We start from the raw sequence: 18,880 nt of genomic DNA, 5'->3' as shown, positions 1-18,880 counted from the left end.
AATGTCACCACCTGGGTCCATGGCACGGCCCCTGCTGCCCCACTGCCCCTTCCAGCCTTCGCGTTTGGCAAGCACAATTCCCTCCGTGCTCAAGTGACAGCGGTCTTTCAAAAACATGGCAAATCCAGCGTAGCCCTGATGTTTTGAGCGGCCACAGCGTGTAACTTAGTAACAGCCAGGGCCTGCTAACCCCACGGATATTGGCTCGCCAGGTTGAATAGCTGTGCTGGTTTCTGCAGTGCAGGAAACGTGCACTGAGCAGATTGTTACAACTGAGCTTTGTGGTGCTTGAAAAACTCCCCTCCGTCCAGAGAAGGCGAATGCCTTCCCACCCCTACTTACTCCCCCTTGACAGCCCTACCCTGGTCACAGGAGCCTTCCCCTCATGGACTGTGCAATCCCAAGGGGGAGGGCAGTGGAAACACACCATGGAAATTCCCCAAGTTGCATGGCAGCTGTTTTGTTTTATTTATAATAGGAGGTCAGCAGGATTGTGTTGGACTCGCTTGCTGTTTACATTCCCCAGCTCAGAGCTGTGAGCAGAGGCCAGGCTGGCAGGAGCCAGCAGGACAGCAAAGCTTCTCGTGTACTCCCACCAGGATAGCGTCAGAGCTAACCTCTTCCAGGTCATGGCAGTCGCCTGGTTGCAGTGCTCCTGAGCTTGGCGTGGGAGAGGTAGGGGTCACAGCATTCAGACTTCCTCTCGGGTTGGGATGTCTGGGCTGCATGGTCCTTACTTGGTTTATTAGAAGTATTTGAGCTGCACCTTCAGACCTGAACCCAGATCTGGTGCTAAGATCCTATGGGAATAAAGGTCCCTCTCATCATTTCTGTGACAGTAGCTGTCAGAGAGGGGCATGCAGCAAGTGAAGAGAGGGGTCTGGGCAGTGGTGTTCAGTTGCTAGTCTTCACATTTACTCACTAGGTGAATCATTAAGGGGGGTGTTTTAAAGGTGCTTTAGGTGCCTACTGCTGCCCACAGGTGCTGGGGGGGAGTGCTTGGGTGCCTAACTCCTATCTGCATGCAGACAAAATCCAGAATCCTACCAGGCCTTCATCTGTCTATAACTATATGGACCTCACCATCTGTGGCTCACAGTCTACCTCCTGTGGGATGGGAGCAAGGACAGTTGTGTGCCACCTCCCAGGGGCCTTCCTGTATGAGACTCCCGAGTGGGCCAGATGCATGGAAGAGTAGAAATGAGAGCAGCATTTGGTCACTGGAATTTGGGTCAGTGAAGCCAAGCAGGAGCCTAGGAAGTGCTGCAAAACATGCAGCCCAGCAACTGTGGAGCTGACCCCTGCCCCTGGCAGGCCTCATTCTGGAAAGGGGGGAGCAGCTTCTGTAAGGAGCGCAGTACTCTGGGAGGCCAACCCCAGATACCAGCAGCCTCACCAGCTGCTGCCTGGCTTCCCATCGTTGCTCTCCCAGGGGTTATTGGGAAGACTAAGGTGTGGTGACACAGCAACACCTCTCACTGTGTAGTATCATGGGATCCTCTGAGTCAGGTTTTCGATCAGAGACAGCCAGGCAGGAGCTGGTGGCCATTCTCCCTGTGGCCTCAGCCAAGGGGGACCCCCCTTGGGCTGGTGCTGCTAAAATCTCAGTGACTTTTGATGCCATTGCTCAGACAGTTCAGATCTCAAGCATAAGGGACCCAGGCAGCATAAGCTGGACAGCTGCAGGCTCACTCCTGTCAGATCCTAGTAGGGTAGGATGGACCCCTCTACATCCACCCTCAGAGACTTAAGGCACAGGCTACTGCAAGGCCCAATATTTTCCCTGCTCCATGTAGAGGAAAGCCTACAGGGAGTTTATGAGTCACCAGAGGGTACAAATGGTACCTATCCCTCTATCTCCTCCTCCACCACTGCATTATTCATGGGCACCAAGATGCCTCATTAAGCAAATCAAGATCAAACCACACCTGGCATCCCATCAGGCTAACATGGTTAAGACATGCCTGTTTCTGTAGCCAACAGCACACCTGACCACCTCAGACTCCCCAGCCTTACTGCCCAGGTACCATCTTAAAGCTGGGTCGACTGGTGGCAGCATTCAGCACTCATGCTTCTAGAGCCAGTCTGCCATCACATCCCAAGATCCCTGTAACCTGGATGAAATGATTGTGTAAATGAAGAGCATCCTTCTCCTAAGTAAGCTAAGAAGTGGTGCAGGCTGGGTGTGGCCAGTGCTTTGAGGAACTTAACTAAACTTTCACTGGGCTTTCAGCTGATGATACCAGACCACATATCATCCCACTGCTGCAGTGCCTAGGGCTCCTGCTACCACCACTCACCACATCAGGGTGCATAAGTTGCTGTGGGGTGAGGAACACTATCTACACTGAAAAGACAGAGGCTCTCAGAAAAGGGACCATTTCCCATCCCTTCAGGATGAGTTGCTGCATCAACCTCTTCCTGGGCTTGCACTTAACCATCCCCTGTAAGCAGCAGTTGGAACAGCATCTCCTAAGGAATAAAGGCCAACACAGCAAACATGCCCATGTGATGCCAATTGCCTGGGTTCTCTCCCCACCCCTGAGATAGTGATTCAAAGGACTGGTGCTAACTTGCAGCCTTTGGAAAGGATGGTATGGTGCTGCCTCTGAGCCTGAGGCAGCTGTGCTTTACTGCACCGAAAGAAACTCCGGCTCGGACTCAGTACGAGGGAGAAGCAGGTGGAGCTGGCCTCATTAGTGGATAGGACCAGATGGAATCCCAACCAGTCTGAAACCTCTTCCATAAAGAGCATCCTAGGCAACAAAGTCCCTAAAAACACTGGCAGAAGCAACTGGCAGCCAAAGGAAGATGGAGAGGGAAGGAAAGATCCTTAGGGTCAGAAATTGCTTCAACTATGTGTAGTGCTTAGGTACTGCAGTTGAAGGTGCCTTGGAAATGCCTGAGACAGGTAGGAAAGGATAGATTAGACCAGGAGTACTCAACCTCTGGCCAGTAGGCCAAATCCAGCCTGCAGAGCCATGGCAACCAGCCCGTGGGGATTCCCACAGGTCAGAAGATTTGGTGGCAGGGGAGTGGCGAAAGCTCCATGCAGCTGGATCCAGCCCCACCTGGGCCTCTGCTGCAAAGTGGGAAGAGAGCCAGGCCCAGACCCTGCCCATCTGGATCAGGCTGAGCTGCTACCTGCCACCCCGCAACCCACCCTACCTGTCCAGATCAGAACTGGGATGCTCCACCTCTGTCCCCCGCCTTCTGATTGGGGTTACTCTGCCTCATGTCTGGATCATGGCCAACCCACTCCCCATGCTACAGGCACAGCTTCCAGGCAGATGGATCAGGGTCAGGCTGCATACCCCTCCATGGCCAGACAGGGCCCCTGCTGTACTGGCCCCATGTACTGGATCAAGCCTGCTGGCCAGGTTTATCCCACAGATGGTTTTGATACTGCCCATCTAGCCCATGGGGCAAAAGGTTGGGCAACTCTGGATTAGACAGAATAGATGAGGTGCAAAGGGCTATGTTTTCTGATAGCACAAATCCAACAGTCAGGGGTTTGGGACCCCAGGTATAGACAGAGTGAAAGAGGGTGGGAAGGGCTGCCTCATGGCTATGAGTGGATATTTTTGCTCTGCGCCGGTCACCCGCTTCATGTGTGTGTGGGTATGTGTTTTCATATGTGCACTGGTGACAGATTGGGATCTGAACCTGGATTCGAATGCCCTCTCCCATGTAAAGAGTTCAGTTCTCTGTGTGTTGTGGGGTTTGGTTCAAACCCATCTCTCTAGACCAGCCTCAGCAGCAAGGAACTAGTGCTGGGAAAGAGCCTTTTCATCTAGTTGTCATCTGGGAAGAGGTTCCATCCCTGCAGTGTATTGTCTATCTTGGCTTGCTCATATGTAAGCAGTGCAGGTGGTAGAGCTTCACCATCACTGTTTCACAGTCTCTGATCTGGTCTGATAGTGCATGTGTGTCACGCAAGTGTGCATATGCCATGGGAGTGTATGTGTATATGTACCAGTACTCTCTGTGTAGGGGGCAGGGGAGGAAGAGCTTTGTATGTGACCTTTTGCCTCTGTTCTCAGTGCATGCATGTGTGTCTTTAGATGTGTCTCTGCTATGAAAGCATGTGTCAGTTCATTCCCAGAGAGATATGTGTATGTGTGTTTGTGAGTCTGTATGTTCCTAAATCATGTTTGTGTTTCTGTCTGTGAGGTGTTTATGTGTGTGTATGCGCATATGTGCAGATGTGTGTGCATGTAGAGCATGTGCATGTGTGTCACGTGGCTAGGATCACTGCAGACTCATGGGCTCCTTTCAGCTCCCTGCATCTCTGATGGCGATGGCTGGAGAGCCATGAGTACAGGGTGGCAGGGAGCCAGTGCAGCATTCACTCTCTTCCAACACTGCAGTGCTCTGCAGCAGCAGCAGGGCAAGCCCTTGCCATTCCAGACTGAGCATGTGCCCCTCTGGTTGCCTGTGCTCACCCTGGGCAGCAAGGAACAGGGACTGTTCACCTCACACGCCTGTGGATCCTAGCAGAAGGAACTGAGAGCTGCATTCAAATGCCCTGTACCAGTGGATGCCAGGGTAGGATGGACCCTGTGATCTGAGTGGGCAGTGGCACTGAGATAGTAGGTCTCATGCTCAGAGCACTGAACCAGACAGTTGACCCTTCCACACAGCTCTGTCAGCACACCCCAATTCTGAGTTACTGCCCAGTCCCTCTTTCACTGGCTGGGTTCTGTCACCTCCCAGCTTTGCCAAAGTCTCTGTCCAGCTGTGCAGCACCCCAAACACTTCCAGCCCCCATCCTCCATTCAGCCGGGCCAATGCTCACATACTTCTCTAGCTCTGGCCTCCCCCACCTTTGCTGACCCCAAGCTCCCCTCCTAGCTTAGTCCCAGAGGTCTGGGCACATGTTTCTGGCTTGTGTCCTGCTGTGGCTGGTTACGAGAGCCTCTAAGCAAGGGAACATGCCTCCTCTCCTCTTCCCTTGTGCATGACAGTATGACAAGGCCACAGGTAGTATGGGGGATCCCCTGCCCTGCCTTGAGGGGCAGTTCTAGCCCAGGGAGCAATTTTACCTGCTGACACCGCAGGGACCAGAACTAGGCTCACTGACTTCCAGCCCAGCCTCAAGGCTTAAGCACTATTGAACATGCTCAAGCACAGGGCTTGATTGAACAAGTACCTGGGAAAGCACTTAGTACCCACCAGGAGATCAGACTCTCTTCTCCCAGCTGCTGCCAGCTCCATCATGCCCAACCGAGCTCCTGCTGTGCCTCACTCAGATCCATGCCTGGCCTGCCACAGTCTGTTAGCCTGATGCTCTCAGAGGGACTCCAGCCTGAGCTACCCCACCTTGCCTGAACTATGAACCTGGCACAGGCAGCAGGAAGGAGATGGAGAGAGTGAGAAACATGTCTAGTGGCTGGGGCATCAGGCCTGTGGAGCAGAGTGTTCTGTGGCTAGTAGAAGATAAGTAGGTATCAGCAGGCGGGTACCCCTCAGTGGGGTTGTCGTATAGTGGGGCCTTTCCATCCACAGGGCTTACATGCAGGGAGTGTGAAGAAAGGAAACTGAGGCACCTGCTGGGCACAGGCTGTATTGTGGCAAAGCCTTTCAACCCAGCAGGAACTGTGCTGAGGGGCTGTGGGTTGGCAATAGTGTAACTGAGGGGGGTGACGGGGGAGACACCCTCAGTTAGCTCTCTACACAAAGGTCTTCCATGAAGCTCCCCCAGAATGATAAACCCCTCTTCTGAACTTCTTTTGTCTCCGCCTCAGGGTTCCTGCCCTCCCAGTCAAGAACCTGAATGGGACTGGACCAGTCCACCCTGCACTGGCAGGTAAGAGTGGCAAGACATCACATCACCCAGTAAGGTGGGGTCTATTTAGCATGATGATTGTCTCTGGTAGATGTCCAGGTAGATAAGCCAACCGGATGAGTGGGTGAGCCAGTGGGAGTGGGGTGGGTGAAGCTGGATGGAAACAGAGAGGAGGGTTTAGCTACGGCTGGTACAATCTCCTCATCACATGCCATCCAAGGGAGTGGTACCCCCAGCAGTGAAGTGCAGGCTCTCTGGCTGAAAGGCATACTGAGCCCAGTGTCCTTCAGGCCTGGGAGTCTGCGCTTCACTGCTGGAGGTACCCCCGCTACACATGGAGTGTGATGAGGAGATTGTGTGGCTAAAGCCAACTCAGGAGGCAATCGCAGTGCCCCTGTAAGTGTATTTGTTTTCACCCTATCTGACTCTCAGCTTCTCTCGCCATGGCCTAGGGATGACAGGCATTTTGATGTGTGCTGCCGGGCTGCCTGTGTGCCTGACCCGAGCCCCAAAGCCCATCCTGCACCCTCCGCCGGTGAGCAAGAGTGACATCAAGCCAGTGCCTGGGATCAATGGCATCTGCAGGAAAACCAAGAAGAAACACCTCAAAAAGAGTAAGAGGCAGCCTCCCTGCTCCACATGGCCCCAGGCAACCCTGGGGCTCCACAGGGTGGGACCCAGCCAGGAGCTTGTAGCAAAGCCTGGCTGAAGGGCAAGGCTCGTGACAGCCCAGGGCTGAGAACTGGAGCCAGGCGTGGTTGCTTTCTCCACCCTTCTCTGCAGAAGCATGTCACTGTGGCCCCACAGCTTGCCCAGCTGATCCTCCTCACATAGCCCTGCTAACAAGCCTCTCCTTACCTGCAGCTGTATCTGAGAGACAGTGTCAAACTACATGAGGGCCTTTTAATAGAGACAGCAGCCCTCTAAGAACACCAGAGGCATTAGCAGGCTTCAGTGGGATTTGAATGCAGATGTTAACCAACCACTGCACCTACTTGCTTGGGTCTCCCATCCCAGACCAGGATGGTGGCCAGGAAAATTCCCTTTCCAGCCCTGAAGCCATGTAGCCACGGTGCCACCTGGGAGACTCCTCATGAAACAACTATCTGGGACTAGGCAGCAAAGGATGTGGGATGTTATGTACAGAAAAGGCTCCATGGGATCCAAGGGCCCTCATTTAGTTTGACACTGTCAAATATTAAGGGATTTAGATGCCCAACTGCTGTTTCCCTTTTGTTCCCATTGATTTCCCAGAGAGACCCCTAGCCTTGGCCCTGACTTTTTAAGGGGCATAGTGCCCAACTGCTTTTTGAAGTACAGGCTATGGTCAGGGAACTGGCTGGGGGACACAGCAGCACCCCAAACCAGGCCCTGATAGGATCTCTTTACAATGATTTCCCCCAGCACCGTTGTTCTTTCAGAAGGAAAATAATTTAAAGAAAATGTCCCACAGTGAAAGATTAAAGAGCTCTGTCCACTTAGTTTATTGACATGATCAGAGTGCACCAGCGCTGTTCTGGGGGGCAAAGGCCAGGTACTAACAAGCTGCTTAGTCTAGCAGAAAAAAACAGAACAAAAGCCAATGGCTGGAAGCTGAAGCCAGACACTTCCTAGCTAGAAGCAAGGCATATCTCTTTGTAACATCCAGGTTGATTGGCCATTAGGACAAGCTTCCACAGGAAGTGGTGAATTCTTCATCATGAGCTATCTCCAAACACCCGCTAGCTGCCTTTCTGGAGGAGATGTTAGCCATGCATGAGTTATTGGGCTCAACACAGAACTATTGGGTGAAATTCAGTGGCTGCTGCTATCCAGGAGGCCAGAGGATATAATTGTCCTTCTGGCCTTAAAATCTGTAAAGAATGTCCTTACACTCAGATCACAGCAAAGGGGCTGTGGATTGACCCACCCCCAACATGGCAGGGAGGTAGCATCCCAGTGGCCCCAGCAGCATGGCTGCCAGGCAGACATGTACTGAGTCAATCAGAATAGACAAGGTAGAGAAAGGGGTGGGAGGGAAGAAGGAATATTACCCCCAATTTACAGAGGGAAACTGAGGCATAGGCACTGCTTCTTGAACTGCTTTCCAGAGCAGTTGTCTGTGAAGTCCCAATTCGAGTCCCCCCAGTGCATGGGCTACAGGGCATTTGCCTTTTGGATTCACACTGTGGTCCATGGCAAAGTGCACCAGGACACCAAGATGAACTGACCCCTGCCACTGGTATCAAAGGCTCAGTAGACCAACAACAGCAAGCAGTGGACCACCTCCCCCATACATGCCCTGAGCTCCAAGAGAATCTACTCCCCACAATGGACAGCTGGCTATTGTTCCTGTTTATTAGGGTTAGATCATCTGTACCATGTGGTCTAGTTAACCAGTCATATATGCTGAATGCCACTGACCTCATGGAGATTCTGAGTAGCCCCAGGAAGCTGGTGGGAGGAAGTGTTTCAGGAGGCTAGTCACATGCAGGGGAAAAAAGCAGCTTTTCAGAAATTGGTTGCTTGGTTTTAGTCTACTTGAGTGATGCTGCTGGGAGGGTGGGGGATGGGAAGCAGCAGCTTGTTTAAATTTACGCTCCATGACCCACATCTTATTCAGGCTACATCTGTCACTGCAGTGCCTGTCCTGGAGGATCCCAGCCCCATAGCTGTAATCTATATGCAGCTACTAGGAGCACAGTTCTGCATTAGCCTGGCTGGGGAATTGAATAATAATTCTCTCCAGAAAATTATTGGCACAGAGAGAATGTCTGACTTCTACCTAGCAGGCAGGGCTCGGGCTGGGATCCCCTCCTGAGCCCCTGGGACCCCGTCCTGGAGTCACTGTGGTCACTGCCCAGCAGTGGACCCTGTAGAGCTGATGGGGAAGGTTAATAAAGGACATCCCAGCTGATCACACAGAGGTGGGTTGACATACTGCATCCCTGACCTGTAGGATCCCATCTCCTCCTTCCAGCTCAGGGGCTTGAGGCAGACCTGTTCTCTCTCCACCCATCCTGACCTCCTCTTTTGCTGCCCCCCTGACAGAGGCCAGCCCAGCCTGGAGTCAGACTGAGACTGGCCCTTTCCAGATGTGATCCAACTGTCTGTTTCTCCCCATGGCAGGCAAAAACCCTGAAGATGTGGTGCGCCGTTACATCCAGAAGGTGAAGAACCCACCCGATGAGGTGAGTGCCTGGTCCCAGCTCACATTGAGGGCCCTCAGGACTGATGGTGGCACTTAGGTTTTCTATAGTTTCCTAAGGCAACCTGGACCCAACTCTTCTGAGGGACAGCCTAAGTGCTTATGACTACCTGGGTCAATCTAAAGCTCAGGGAAGGCAGCTACACTCATAACACTCCTGGCATGAAGCTGCACCAATAAGGACCCCACCATACTGTACCCTTTCCCACATACCTCCCCCATGCACCACTGCCATACTCTATACCCTTAACTGTCCCCAAGAAGTGACAGGCTTCTAGCACCCCCATACTGAGCACCAGCCTTCCTGTCATGCACACACCTTCCTAATGCTGCCCATCCTACCACTGTCCCTGTTAGATGCTTGATATAATGGGAAAACATAAGGTTTGCATTCCTGGTAGGGCAGAGTTAAGGTTAATCTGGGTAGTGTGCGAGGAGATGGGAGCCTGGATTTGCAGCATGGGCTTGCTGTGAGCCTCAGTGAGGGACGTTTTCACTCCTGTCTGCCACATTCTTGCGTGACACCAGGGTTGGAGGGAGACAGGTGGTAGGGGAACTCTTTCACCTGACAGCCCCACAGGGCCAAGTACTTGAGCCCCTCACTTCTTTCCAGGGGTAGAGCTAGGATGTGAGCTGTTCCTTGACCCCAAAGGAATTAGGGGATCAGGAGCAGGCAGGTCAGGAGGTCGAGGTCTGCAAGGGTCCAAGACACAGGTGATCACTCTGGATAGAACTGCAAGCATGGGGCATAGGAACAGAAGGCAGGGATCCAGACTGGAGTCACTAGCCTGGGGGTCCAGAGCAGGCAGCTGTAATCATCCAGGACCAGAACATGGACAGTTGCCAAACTAAAGCCGTAAGCCAGGAGCCAGCTATTAGAAAACATGGGTCTGGAGTAAAGTCTGGAACAAGAGTTCAGAAGGCAGGGTGAAGCCTAGGAACCAACAGGCAAGAACAAGAAGTCATCAACCCAAGACTAGCCAGGGACGCATGCTTATAAGCCTAAGCAGGCATCTGCACCCATGCAGGCAACTGGGACTGCTGAAAGTAGTTAGGCATCTAGCAGTCAGGCCCACTCAGGTAACCAGGACCAGCTGGGTGTTAGTTATTTTGTTTGCTCCCCTGTGTAGTGACCCCAAAGCAAGCAGAGATAGTGCAGCTGGAACAAGAGGAATTGGAGGGAGGGGAAGGTGTATGGAGAGAGGCCAAAGGGAAAGAGAAAGCTGGATTGGGAGAGGATGAGTGAAGAGAGGAAGGGCACTGGGAGAAGCAGATAGATATTGAGGGAGACAGGCCAGGTGGATGGCAGATTTGCCAGACCAAGGAACTGTCCCCAGAGGCTAGGAAGCCATTGCAGCCTGAAATCAGCTGCCTGGTGCCCCTCAGGCCAGAGGAAGCTGATGCAAAACTGCCAGCAGGGTTAGGCCACAGGGTTGGGGGCAAGGGCAGGGGCAGGGGAAAAGCACTGGGCCCAGCCTGCCTCTGTGAAGCCCATGGGCTGGTTGGAGCTTTTTCTGTGCATTAATCACCATCCTGTCTGCCTGGCAGGACTGCACCATCTGCATGGAGAGGCTGGTCACTTCATCTGGCTACGAGGGCGTCCTCAGTCACAAGGGAGTGAAGCCAGAGCTGGTGGGCAAACTGGGCAAGTGTGGGCACATGTATCACCTGCTCTGTCTGGTCGCCATGTACAACAATGGCAACAAGGTGAGTGCCACAGAGGACAAGAGCCACTACCCTGCCCTGAGAGAGGCCTGGTGGGTAGTGGACATGACTGTGACATGAAGGGACCATCTGAGGCCCAGCCTGATTTCCAGATCTTCCCCCTCCCTGGTCACTGCACCCACCGACCCCAACCCTCTCTCCCAGTCAGAACTGGGCCTGTAGTGGAGATAGTGGGTCAAACCATTCGTGGCACTGACAAGAAGCTCACACCAGCTCAACAAGCTCACACTCCGGCTGAGTTTGGCCCTGAGCTATGAACAGCCCCCATGGGGGGTAGTTGGCATCCCAGGAAGTGTGACTGCTGCCATGGAGGTATCCACACTGGGTAGTGACTCTGTAGTCTGTTTTCACAGCTGGGATGGGGTATGTGTGAGCAACTGTTCTCTGGGCCCAAAGGCATGTTCCAGGTGTCCCTTCTGAGGCAGGGAAGGTCTCTGTCTGGGTGAGTAACGTTTCTCACCGTTTGCTCTCACCACCTCCTCTGTGCATCCCAGGATGGCAGCCTGCAGTGCCCAACCTGTAAGGCTATCTATGGGGAGAAGACTGGGACCCAGCCCCCTGGGAAGATGGAGTTCCACATCATCCCCCACTCACTGCCGGGCTACACGGACTGCAAAACCATCCGCATTATCTATGACATCCCCACCGGGATTCAGGTAAGCTGCCCAGGAACCGCTGCTTTCCTGGGTTTCCCATTGGAACTTTCTCTGTAGAAGAGGCTAGGCCAGACCAGCAGGGAACTGCCCTCTTCTATGCAGATTCTCCATAGGGATGAACATAATTCATTGCTCTTAACCATGAAACCAACTGATGAGAGGTCCGGGTTTTTGCCAGTGGCTGCCAGCGTGATACCTCAGACTCAACACCCAGTAGACATACCAATGGGTCTGTGGCAGACCCCATCACCTGTATGCCTAATCTGTGCCAGGGAGACTCCCATTCAATGGCTTTGTTCTAGGATCTTACTCAGCTTTTCTGTCCTCACTGTGCCCCGAAGTCATAGCTGGCTAATGAATCTCACTCCTGGCCTCTTCCGGTGGCTGGTGCCCATAAGCAGCATGCATGAGGGGTGGTGAATGGGTGGGCTGCCTTTGTGTTTGATGTGGTATAAATGCCAGGACTTGCTTTGTTCCCTGCCAGGGCCCAGAGCACCCAAACCCCGGGAAGAAGTTCACGGCACGAGGCTTCCCACGGCACTGCTACCTTCCCGACAATGAGAAAGGCAGGAAGGTGAGTGGGCTTCAGCAGAGGGTGGCTCCCTCCCCCTTCAGCATGGCTACCTCATGTAGAGCCAGCCCGCTCTTCAGGAGGTGCATGGGGGAATTATTATGTGGAGATTGACAGCCGCTGTAGTGCGCATGGTTCTTGTTGTGGAGCAGGTAAAGGGGTTGGTAGAGCCACTGTGGAAACCTCACAATGCCTCCCTGAACCCAGCAGCTGGCACATGGGGCTATATAACTCAGATATGCAATGTGGATGCTGGGAAGGCTCCTGTCGTGGAAGCCCCTCAGCAGCCCCTGCCTGGGCTGGTCTTTCCAGGGGGCAGGGTGTCAGACCTCTTACCCTCAACTTCAGGCTTGGTCTTGCAAGGTGTCAAGCCCCCTTCACAGAAATCACATCAGGGCTGTGCAGAATCTGGCCATTTGGCACATTGGTAACACTGTCTTTACCTGGCTCTGGGCCTAAAGGACTCAGAATGTGCCAGGCAAGGAGAGAGCTCAGGGCAGGGGCCTTGGCTCCATGTCAGGGAGAGGACTTGAGGCAGAGGTTGTATCCATGCTCCCACATAAGGAAGTACTGTATTTGGAGTCCACTGCTCCAGAGGATGCTCAGTGTGAGCTCCTGTCCTGGTACCATTCCCTAGCAGAGGTACTTGTTCCTCTGGGTCAAACCTGCTGTGATGTGGCACAGATGCTTCTCCAGCACTAGAAATGTCCTGAGGAAGACCTGCCCCTATCAAGCAGGGAGCAATGCCCTATGATGTTCCCTGTGGTGCCATGGCCAGGCAGGGGAAAGAACAAACACCTGCTTGGAGAGGACCGGCTGAGACCTGAGGGAGAAAGCTGGGTTCTGAGGGAATCCTGCCAAGCCAGGAGGTGCTTGGCTTGTGTTGGCAGGCTGAGGTGGGCCTCAGCCCTGCAGTTATGTCACCTTCCCCCATCTCTGCAGGTGCTGAAGCTCCTCATTGTGGCCTGGGACCGGCGGCTCATCTTCACTATTGGCACATCCAACACAACAGGCGAGTCCGACACTGTGGTCTGGAACGAGATCCACCACAAGACAGAGTTCGGGTCTAACCTCACCGGGCACGGCTACCCTGACCCCAACTACCTGGACAATGTCCTGGCTGAGCTCATGGCACAGGGGGTCTCAGAGGCCAACCTGAAGGACTGAGCAGGATGGCCTGCCCTGCCCTGTCCCTTGCCAGCGTGCTCTGTGGCAGCACAACCCCTGCCTGCCTGCGTGTGCGTGCGTGTCTCCGTATCCGTCCACCATCACGACTGAGAGCCTGCCTCACCTTCCAAGAGCTCTCCCTCTGCTTCTGCTGCCTCAACCTTGATCAACCTCCATACCACAATGCTGGGGAGGGGAGAGGGGGGCTGAGGAGCACCCCAGAACTGCTCGTCATCCTCCAGCCAGCGCTCTCTGCCCCTCTGCCTCTATATAACCAATACTGTGCCCTCCCCTCCCAGAGCCTCCTGATCAAGGAGCAGCAGGCTGAAGGCAGGAGTCACGTGAGTGACCAAAAGTGGGGTGGTTATTATTTTTATAATACTCTTGTGATCTGTGAGACTTTTCCTGTTAAAGGACACCCTCTGCCTTGACTGTACACGCGCACACACACACACACAAACACGTGTGCGCGCGCACACACACGCATCATATATATCTTTAAGATTATCCTGTACATTATATTATATATAATAGAACACATATACACAACCAACAGGGCACTTTCAGGTCTCTCCTGCACCACCACTGCCACCATCTGTCATTTCTGGTCTGTGCCATCATTGTCTGGGTGAGCCCCCTGCTGTGCCCCCTGGCATAATTTCCCCTCAGTCATCTTGTTCCCCACCGCCCCCCTGTGGTCATTGCTGCCTCTGAAGGACAAAGTGGGAATAGGGACCCGGACTTGGGAATTTGGCAGGGTGTTGGAACTTCATCCAACTGAACTGCTGGGCACAGATGGAGAAAGGAAGGCTGATTGTTTCTGCTCCTGCCGTGGTTGATTTAGAAGGGATTATGCTTTATTGGACTGAAGTCAGTCTGGCCCACTGTTGGATCTCCTAGTCCTCTGCTCAGTACCCCCTCCATTCCCTTGTGTACTGAAGTTTCTGAAATCAACAGAGCTCACAAACCGGCAGGGTCATAATAATTGCACTCTGCACTGTGTGTACACCAGCCAGCCAAGCCCTGTGTACCACATGCTAAACACCTAACAGCCCTTCATGGAAACCAGGCAGAAGCAGTTCCCTTCCTCTTTGAGAGAAGGCAGCAGAACAGCAATCAACAGCCAGCCCTGCTTCTGTCATTGGTGAGTGACAGATGCATTCACTGGCCCTTTTGGTTTTTACTGCTGAGGATTTAAAGGGATGCCCAGAGGAGCACATACACTGTGACAGGTGGCACGGTGCCAATATGGTGATGATTGTTTAATGGTGGGTGAGGCTGTGATTCATGCAGGGGAGAGTTGGTCAGGGGCCCTGGGGTCTAGCCCTGGCTTAGCCATGGACTCGCTGGGTGAGTTGCTTCACCTCACTGTGCCAGTTTTCCATGCTGCAACAGGGGGGATGAATCTGCCCTCCCTATTTAAGTGCTTTGAGCTCCCATATTAAAAGTGGCATGTAAGTAGTACCAAGTGTTATTATGGACCTGCTGCCATTCTAGGGCTGTAATGAGGAAGGAGCATGACCTTTGCTGTGCAGACAGGCTGATGACAGCCCTTTAAAATTCCCTGTTCCTTTTGATTGGCTGATGGCCACATGTGCACCCATGTGGCTCCCCCACACGGTGCTTGCCTGTAGTCCGTACACAAGGTTCCATGTCTTGCGTGGCCGAGCTGCCCCACTGGGCTGGAGCCTACACAAACAGCTAGAGGGAGGTGGGGGGAGAGGGGGATGGCATCTGGGAGTGGAGGGGAGGGTGTCCCTATGGCATTTGGGCAGAAGCAGAGCACAGTGCCTCTTCAGCTCTTTCTGGATGGGTGTGTGTGTGTGCATGCGATGGTGCTTGGACATGCATCTGCAGGAGAGCAATGTGAAGAAGGGTGAGGGAGCGGTGAGGCAGGGCCAAAGGAAAAGCTGTCCTGAAGGACATGAGCACAAGCAGAGGCCCTGTTTCCTTGCTGTGTTCCCTTCTTTGTCCTTCTTCTGGCAGGGCTGTACTTGTGGCTGTTAACAGAGGCAGCCCCCTGCCTCTTCCACCAGTGCCAGGCACTGGGGTCTAACAAAGGGCTGTCTGAGGGGGCTAGGGCTGAGCCAATATCGAGTGCCAGGCTTCTGCGTCTAGACAGGGGCTTAAAGGAAACTGGAAGCTCCCATCTTTCTCTGCTCCTGGGTTGATAACCAAGTGCCCTGCTCAGTGTTCCCACCTGGGGGCACCTCCACCCCTTCCCAGCAGGAGGGAGCTGTCTGTGGGCTGCAGCACTAGAGACACACACAGGTTTCCCTGAGATGCCAGAGGCAGCAGAGGGCTCTTATTTGCAGGCCAAGCTGTGCTCTGCAAGTCTCCTCCCTGTCAGGCAAACACCAACACATGCACACAACCTGCTCTCACACAGCCTGTTGACTGTAAAAAGCAGTAGCAGCATGTACACACCCAGACACAGCACCTCACATACACTGCCCTGCTTCTTCCCTTGACTGCCTTCATGCATGGTCTTGCTGGTACACTCACTGTGTCTTGCATATCCTCTCCCAGGCACAAACACATCCTATTTATCACCTGGTCTCACACACGTGCCCTCATACCTGTTACTGCTATCTGGATGGGAGAGATGGCACATTTACAGCAGTGTAACTTGCATTCCACTGCTAGAGAATTATCTCTGAGAGAATTGGGGGTAAATCTTTCCTGGTATAAGTGACACTTATGTATGTGTCATCTGTTTGGGCCTGTCCTGGGGTAGCTGTTTGCTCAAGGCAGATAGGCTACTACACAGGGGCTTGAATTGCAAGGTGCTGTAATAGTTCCTACTGTCTGAGTTATTCTATGATAGCTGCCCTTCTGTCTACTCCTGAACCCAGTGTCATTTACAGGGTATACAAGTGACATGAGTTACATCAGGGTATGTGTTCAGGGTATGTGTATGTCTGTCCATGCCCCGCCCTCCACTCCAGTTTTGCATTCCCAGTCTCTCCACAGAAATTTCCTCTTTCCCTTGTTCCCAGAAGCCACTGGGCCCTTCCTTGCCTAGGGCACACTCCCAAGCCAAATGTCCCTCAGCTCAGGGACCGGCCACCTTTTGGTGCTGCCTGACCTCTGTTTGTGGTTGTCATAGTGGCTGTCTTGGACACTCTGAGCTGGCTGTGAGTCTCCACTCCCTTAGAGGGAAATCTGAGGCTGCAATGGGGTACCAAAGCAATGACATGGTGACTGTGAGGACTATGTGCTTCTGACCTTTCAGCAACCAGTTCATGCCCTCAGTGGCAGCTGTGACTGGTGACAGATCCCCCTTCCAGGTGGATGCAGGGTTCTGCAGGGAAGCATGGGTCATGCACACAGTGCCATGCTGGAGAGGCAGTCAAGCCAGCACTGTCCTGTGCTCTGGCAATGTCTGGGGATGCTTAATAGGTCCCGCCCCATGGTACCCTCTGTCTGACAGGCCTGCAGAACCCAAGTACGTACCAAGCCACCTATTCAGAACTCAGCTGGGACAGTGCAGCTTTGGGGGAACATACAAAAAGGCCTATCCTGGGGACAGAGAGCAGCTGGTGGAATACACATGCAGATACCACCTATGCACACAGATGCTCTGACCACATGCATCAGTGCGTGTAGAAACACATATGAACATATGCACACCACACAGGCAAAACCACTTATGCACTGTGAACAGACACACATGCATACATCCCTGCACATATCTTGTGCACACAAGCACCATACAGCCTGACACATTCATATATAACTGCTCCTCCACATCTGCCACGTGTATACGCACACACATGCACTTCTTCATACATACTGCACGTGCAAATACCATCCCGAACACCCCTCCTCACAGCGAACACTGCAGTGCACACTTTGCATATGGAGATATCCCTCTGATATAATCACACCGTGTGCACACAAACTGGATGCATGCATGCATGCACACGTGCGCACACACATATTCCCTGAGTGCCACTGGCCCAGCAACCTGTCAGGGCAATAAGAGAAGGTACCATGAAAGGGTACATGTTGTCCTTGCCACCCAGGAGAGCATCTGCTTTGTTACTGCTGGAGGGGAAGAAGCCAGCCTCAAATAGTTCCCACCGCCAACCCCTGGTGTTCCTGGGTCATGAGGGTGTGGTCAGCCTGCCCCAGAGCCTGATCTGATGTCTTGGGCACAGCCAGCCCCCATAGCCTCAGCTCCACGGCTCTTCCAAGGCTGGTGCATGCCACTGGGGGTTCACTAGGGCTCACAGCCCAGCACCACTGGTCAGTACAGCTTGGCGGGTGGGGGGCTGGGATAAGGCCCATCCTGGTGATAGAATCAAGTGGAGAAGGCATGGAAGGGAGGGTGGTGAGAGGAGATAGGCAGGATCTGAGAAAGGGAAATGCAGGGGGGTGAGAAACTGTGTGGGGGGTGTGGGGAGAGAGAGAAATGGGGCAGAGATGTGAGGGCACAAAAGGTGTGTGTGTGTCTGCAGACTGCTTTACTCCTTCTCCTTGATGACGATGGGGCCAAGCCTGAGGTAGCAATGTGGTAGGAAGAGTCTTTCTTCTTGACCCAGCAGTCCCTGCCCCTGAGCAGGAAAGCCCATTGGTCCATGTCCTGCATGAGGTCCCATCTAGCTAAGTGGTTTGTGCCAGGAGGTGGCACCCGGTGTCAGGGGAGCCCATCAGCGCAACTTCTGCCTAGTGCACAGGCCAAATGCTGGACCAGGAGCTTGCAACGCACCCAACAGCCCCTGCACCTCCATTGCTCCATATGAGCAGATGGGTCTTCCAATAGCCCTTTTGTTATATGGAGGCTGGCAGGTCAAGGGAGGGGGGTTAGTAGTAGACAAGGAGGGAGGTAGGGCTTGAATGTAGCATCCCTTCATGCCTCAGGGCAGCCTCTGTGGGTCATCAGCACCTCCCCAGTACCCAGAAAATGTCCCTCTCGCCTGGTGGGGGGGTCGCTGTCCCCACCCTTGCAGCAATAGCAGGCAAATGGCTTTACAAAGGGCCTCACTCCACTTGGGGAGTCTGCATGGGAACTGCTCTGCAAATGCACCCAGCCTGGCCTACTGGTTCTCCCTAGCCAGGGGAACCAGTTAATGCGGGGAGCATCTACTTGGGGAACCCAGTGGGAGAGCGACAGCTGCCTGGTTTAATCAAAATGGAGGAGATTGTAGCTGGGTGTCTTGGACACTGAGAGGTGGTCTGTGGAGACCCCGGTTCCCAGCATCTCGCACTCTGAGCTTATGCTCCTGGGATCAAAGGGGAACAAGGCATGCTGGGAGCTGTGGGCTCCAGGTGGCTCTTTGGGATCTAACTCCTGAAGATGGCTTGGTCTCTGTACGGGGCCTCTCTGGGCATCCTTAAGGGCTTTGTAATTTCCTTTGTTTGAATCGCCTCTTTCATGCTCGGCATGTGTTGGTGTCTTTACAACTTATTAAATAAATGTGCAATCCAGAAGTGCCTGATGGAGCCTCTTCATTGTCTTGGAGGCTAAGGGATCATCTCAGTTCTGCACTGCCATGCTGGTTCAAGGGTCCTTTGCAAGCATGAATGAGGGCATGAAGGAAGGGAGAAAGGAGCATTTAATTCCCTCTCTCTGACCTGAATTCCTTCTGCATTAGCCCTGTAAGACTTCATTGGAACCAAGAAGTGTCATTCAGCAGAGCACACCATCTTTTTGTCAGGCCAGTGCCCAGGGTGCTGGCTTGGGACTCAGATCTGGGTTAGTTCCTGACTCTGCCACTAATATACTGTGCCATCTCTGGCAAGTCACTTTCCTGGTTTCCCAGGCTTTGCTTCATTTAAGC

The 18,880-nt window shown here is 53.3% G+C and overlaps 1 protein-coding gene across 1 annotated transcript in view; it reads left to right on the top strand.

Moving 5' to 3' along the window:
• DTX1 (deltex E3 ubiquitin ligase 1) overlaps window positions 1-18,535 on the top strand; it is a 99,023-nt gene extending 80,488 nt beyond the window's left edge. Inside the window, exons 3-9 of the mRNA XM_019506705.1 lie at window positions 5,748-5,809; window positions 6,241-6,402; window positions 8,897-8,958; window positions 10,524-10,682; window positions 11,195-11,356; window positions 11,841-11,930; window positions 12,870-18,535. Of these exons, the coding sequence (XP_019362250.1) occupies window positions 5,748-5,809; window positions 6,241-6,402; window positions 8,897-8,958; window positions 10,524-10,682; window positions 11,195-11,356; window positions 11,841-11,930; window positions 12,870-13,094 (922 nt within the window). The 3' untranslated portion in view covers window positions 13,095-18,535. The remainder of the gene's footprint in view (window positions 1-5,747; window positions 5,810-6,240; window positions 6,403-8,896; window positions 8,959-10,523; window positions 10,683-11,194; window positions 11,357-11,840; window positions 11,931-12,869) is intronic.
• The last annotated feature ends 345 nt before the right edge of the window (window positions 18,536-18,880 follow it).

This window comes from Gavialis gangeticus, unplaced genomic scaffold (genome assembly GCF_001723915.1).
Source record: "Gavialis gangeticus isolate Ggan-Ray unplaced genomic scaffold, GavGan_comp1, whole genome shotgun sequence".
Taxonomy (NCBI): Eukaryota; Metazoa; Chordata; order Crocodylia; family Gavialidae; genus Gavialis; species Gavialis gangeticus.
The sequence above is the reverse complement of the archived record's forward strand: the minus strand, read 5'-3'. Positions and strand labels throughout refer to the sequence as shown.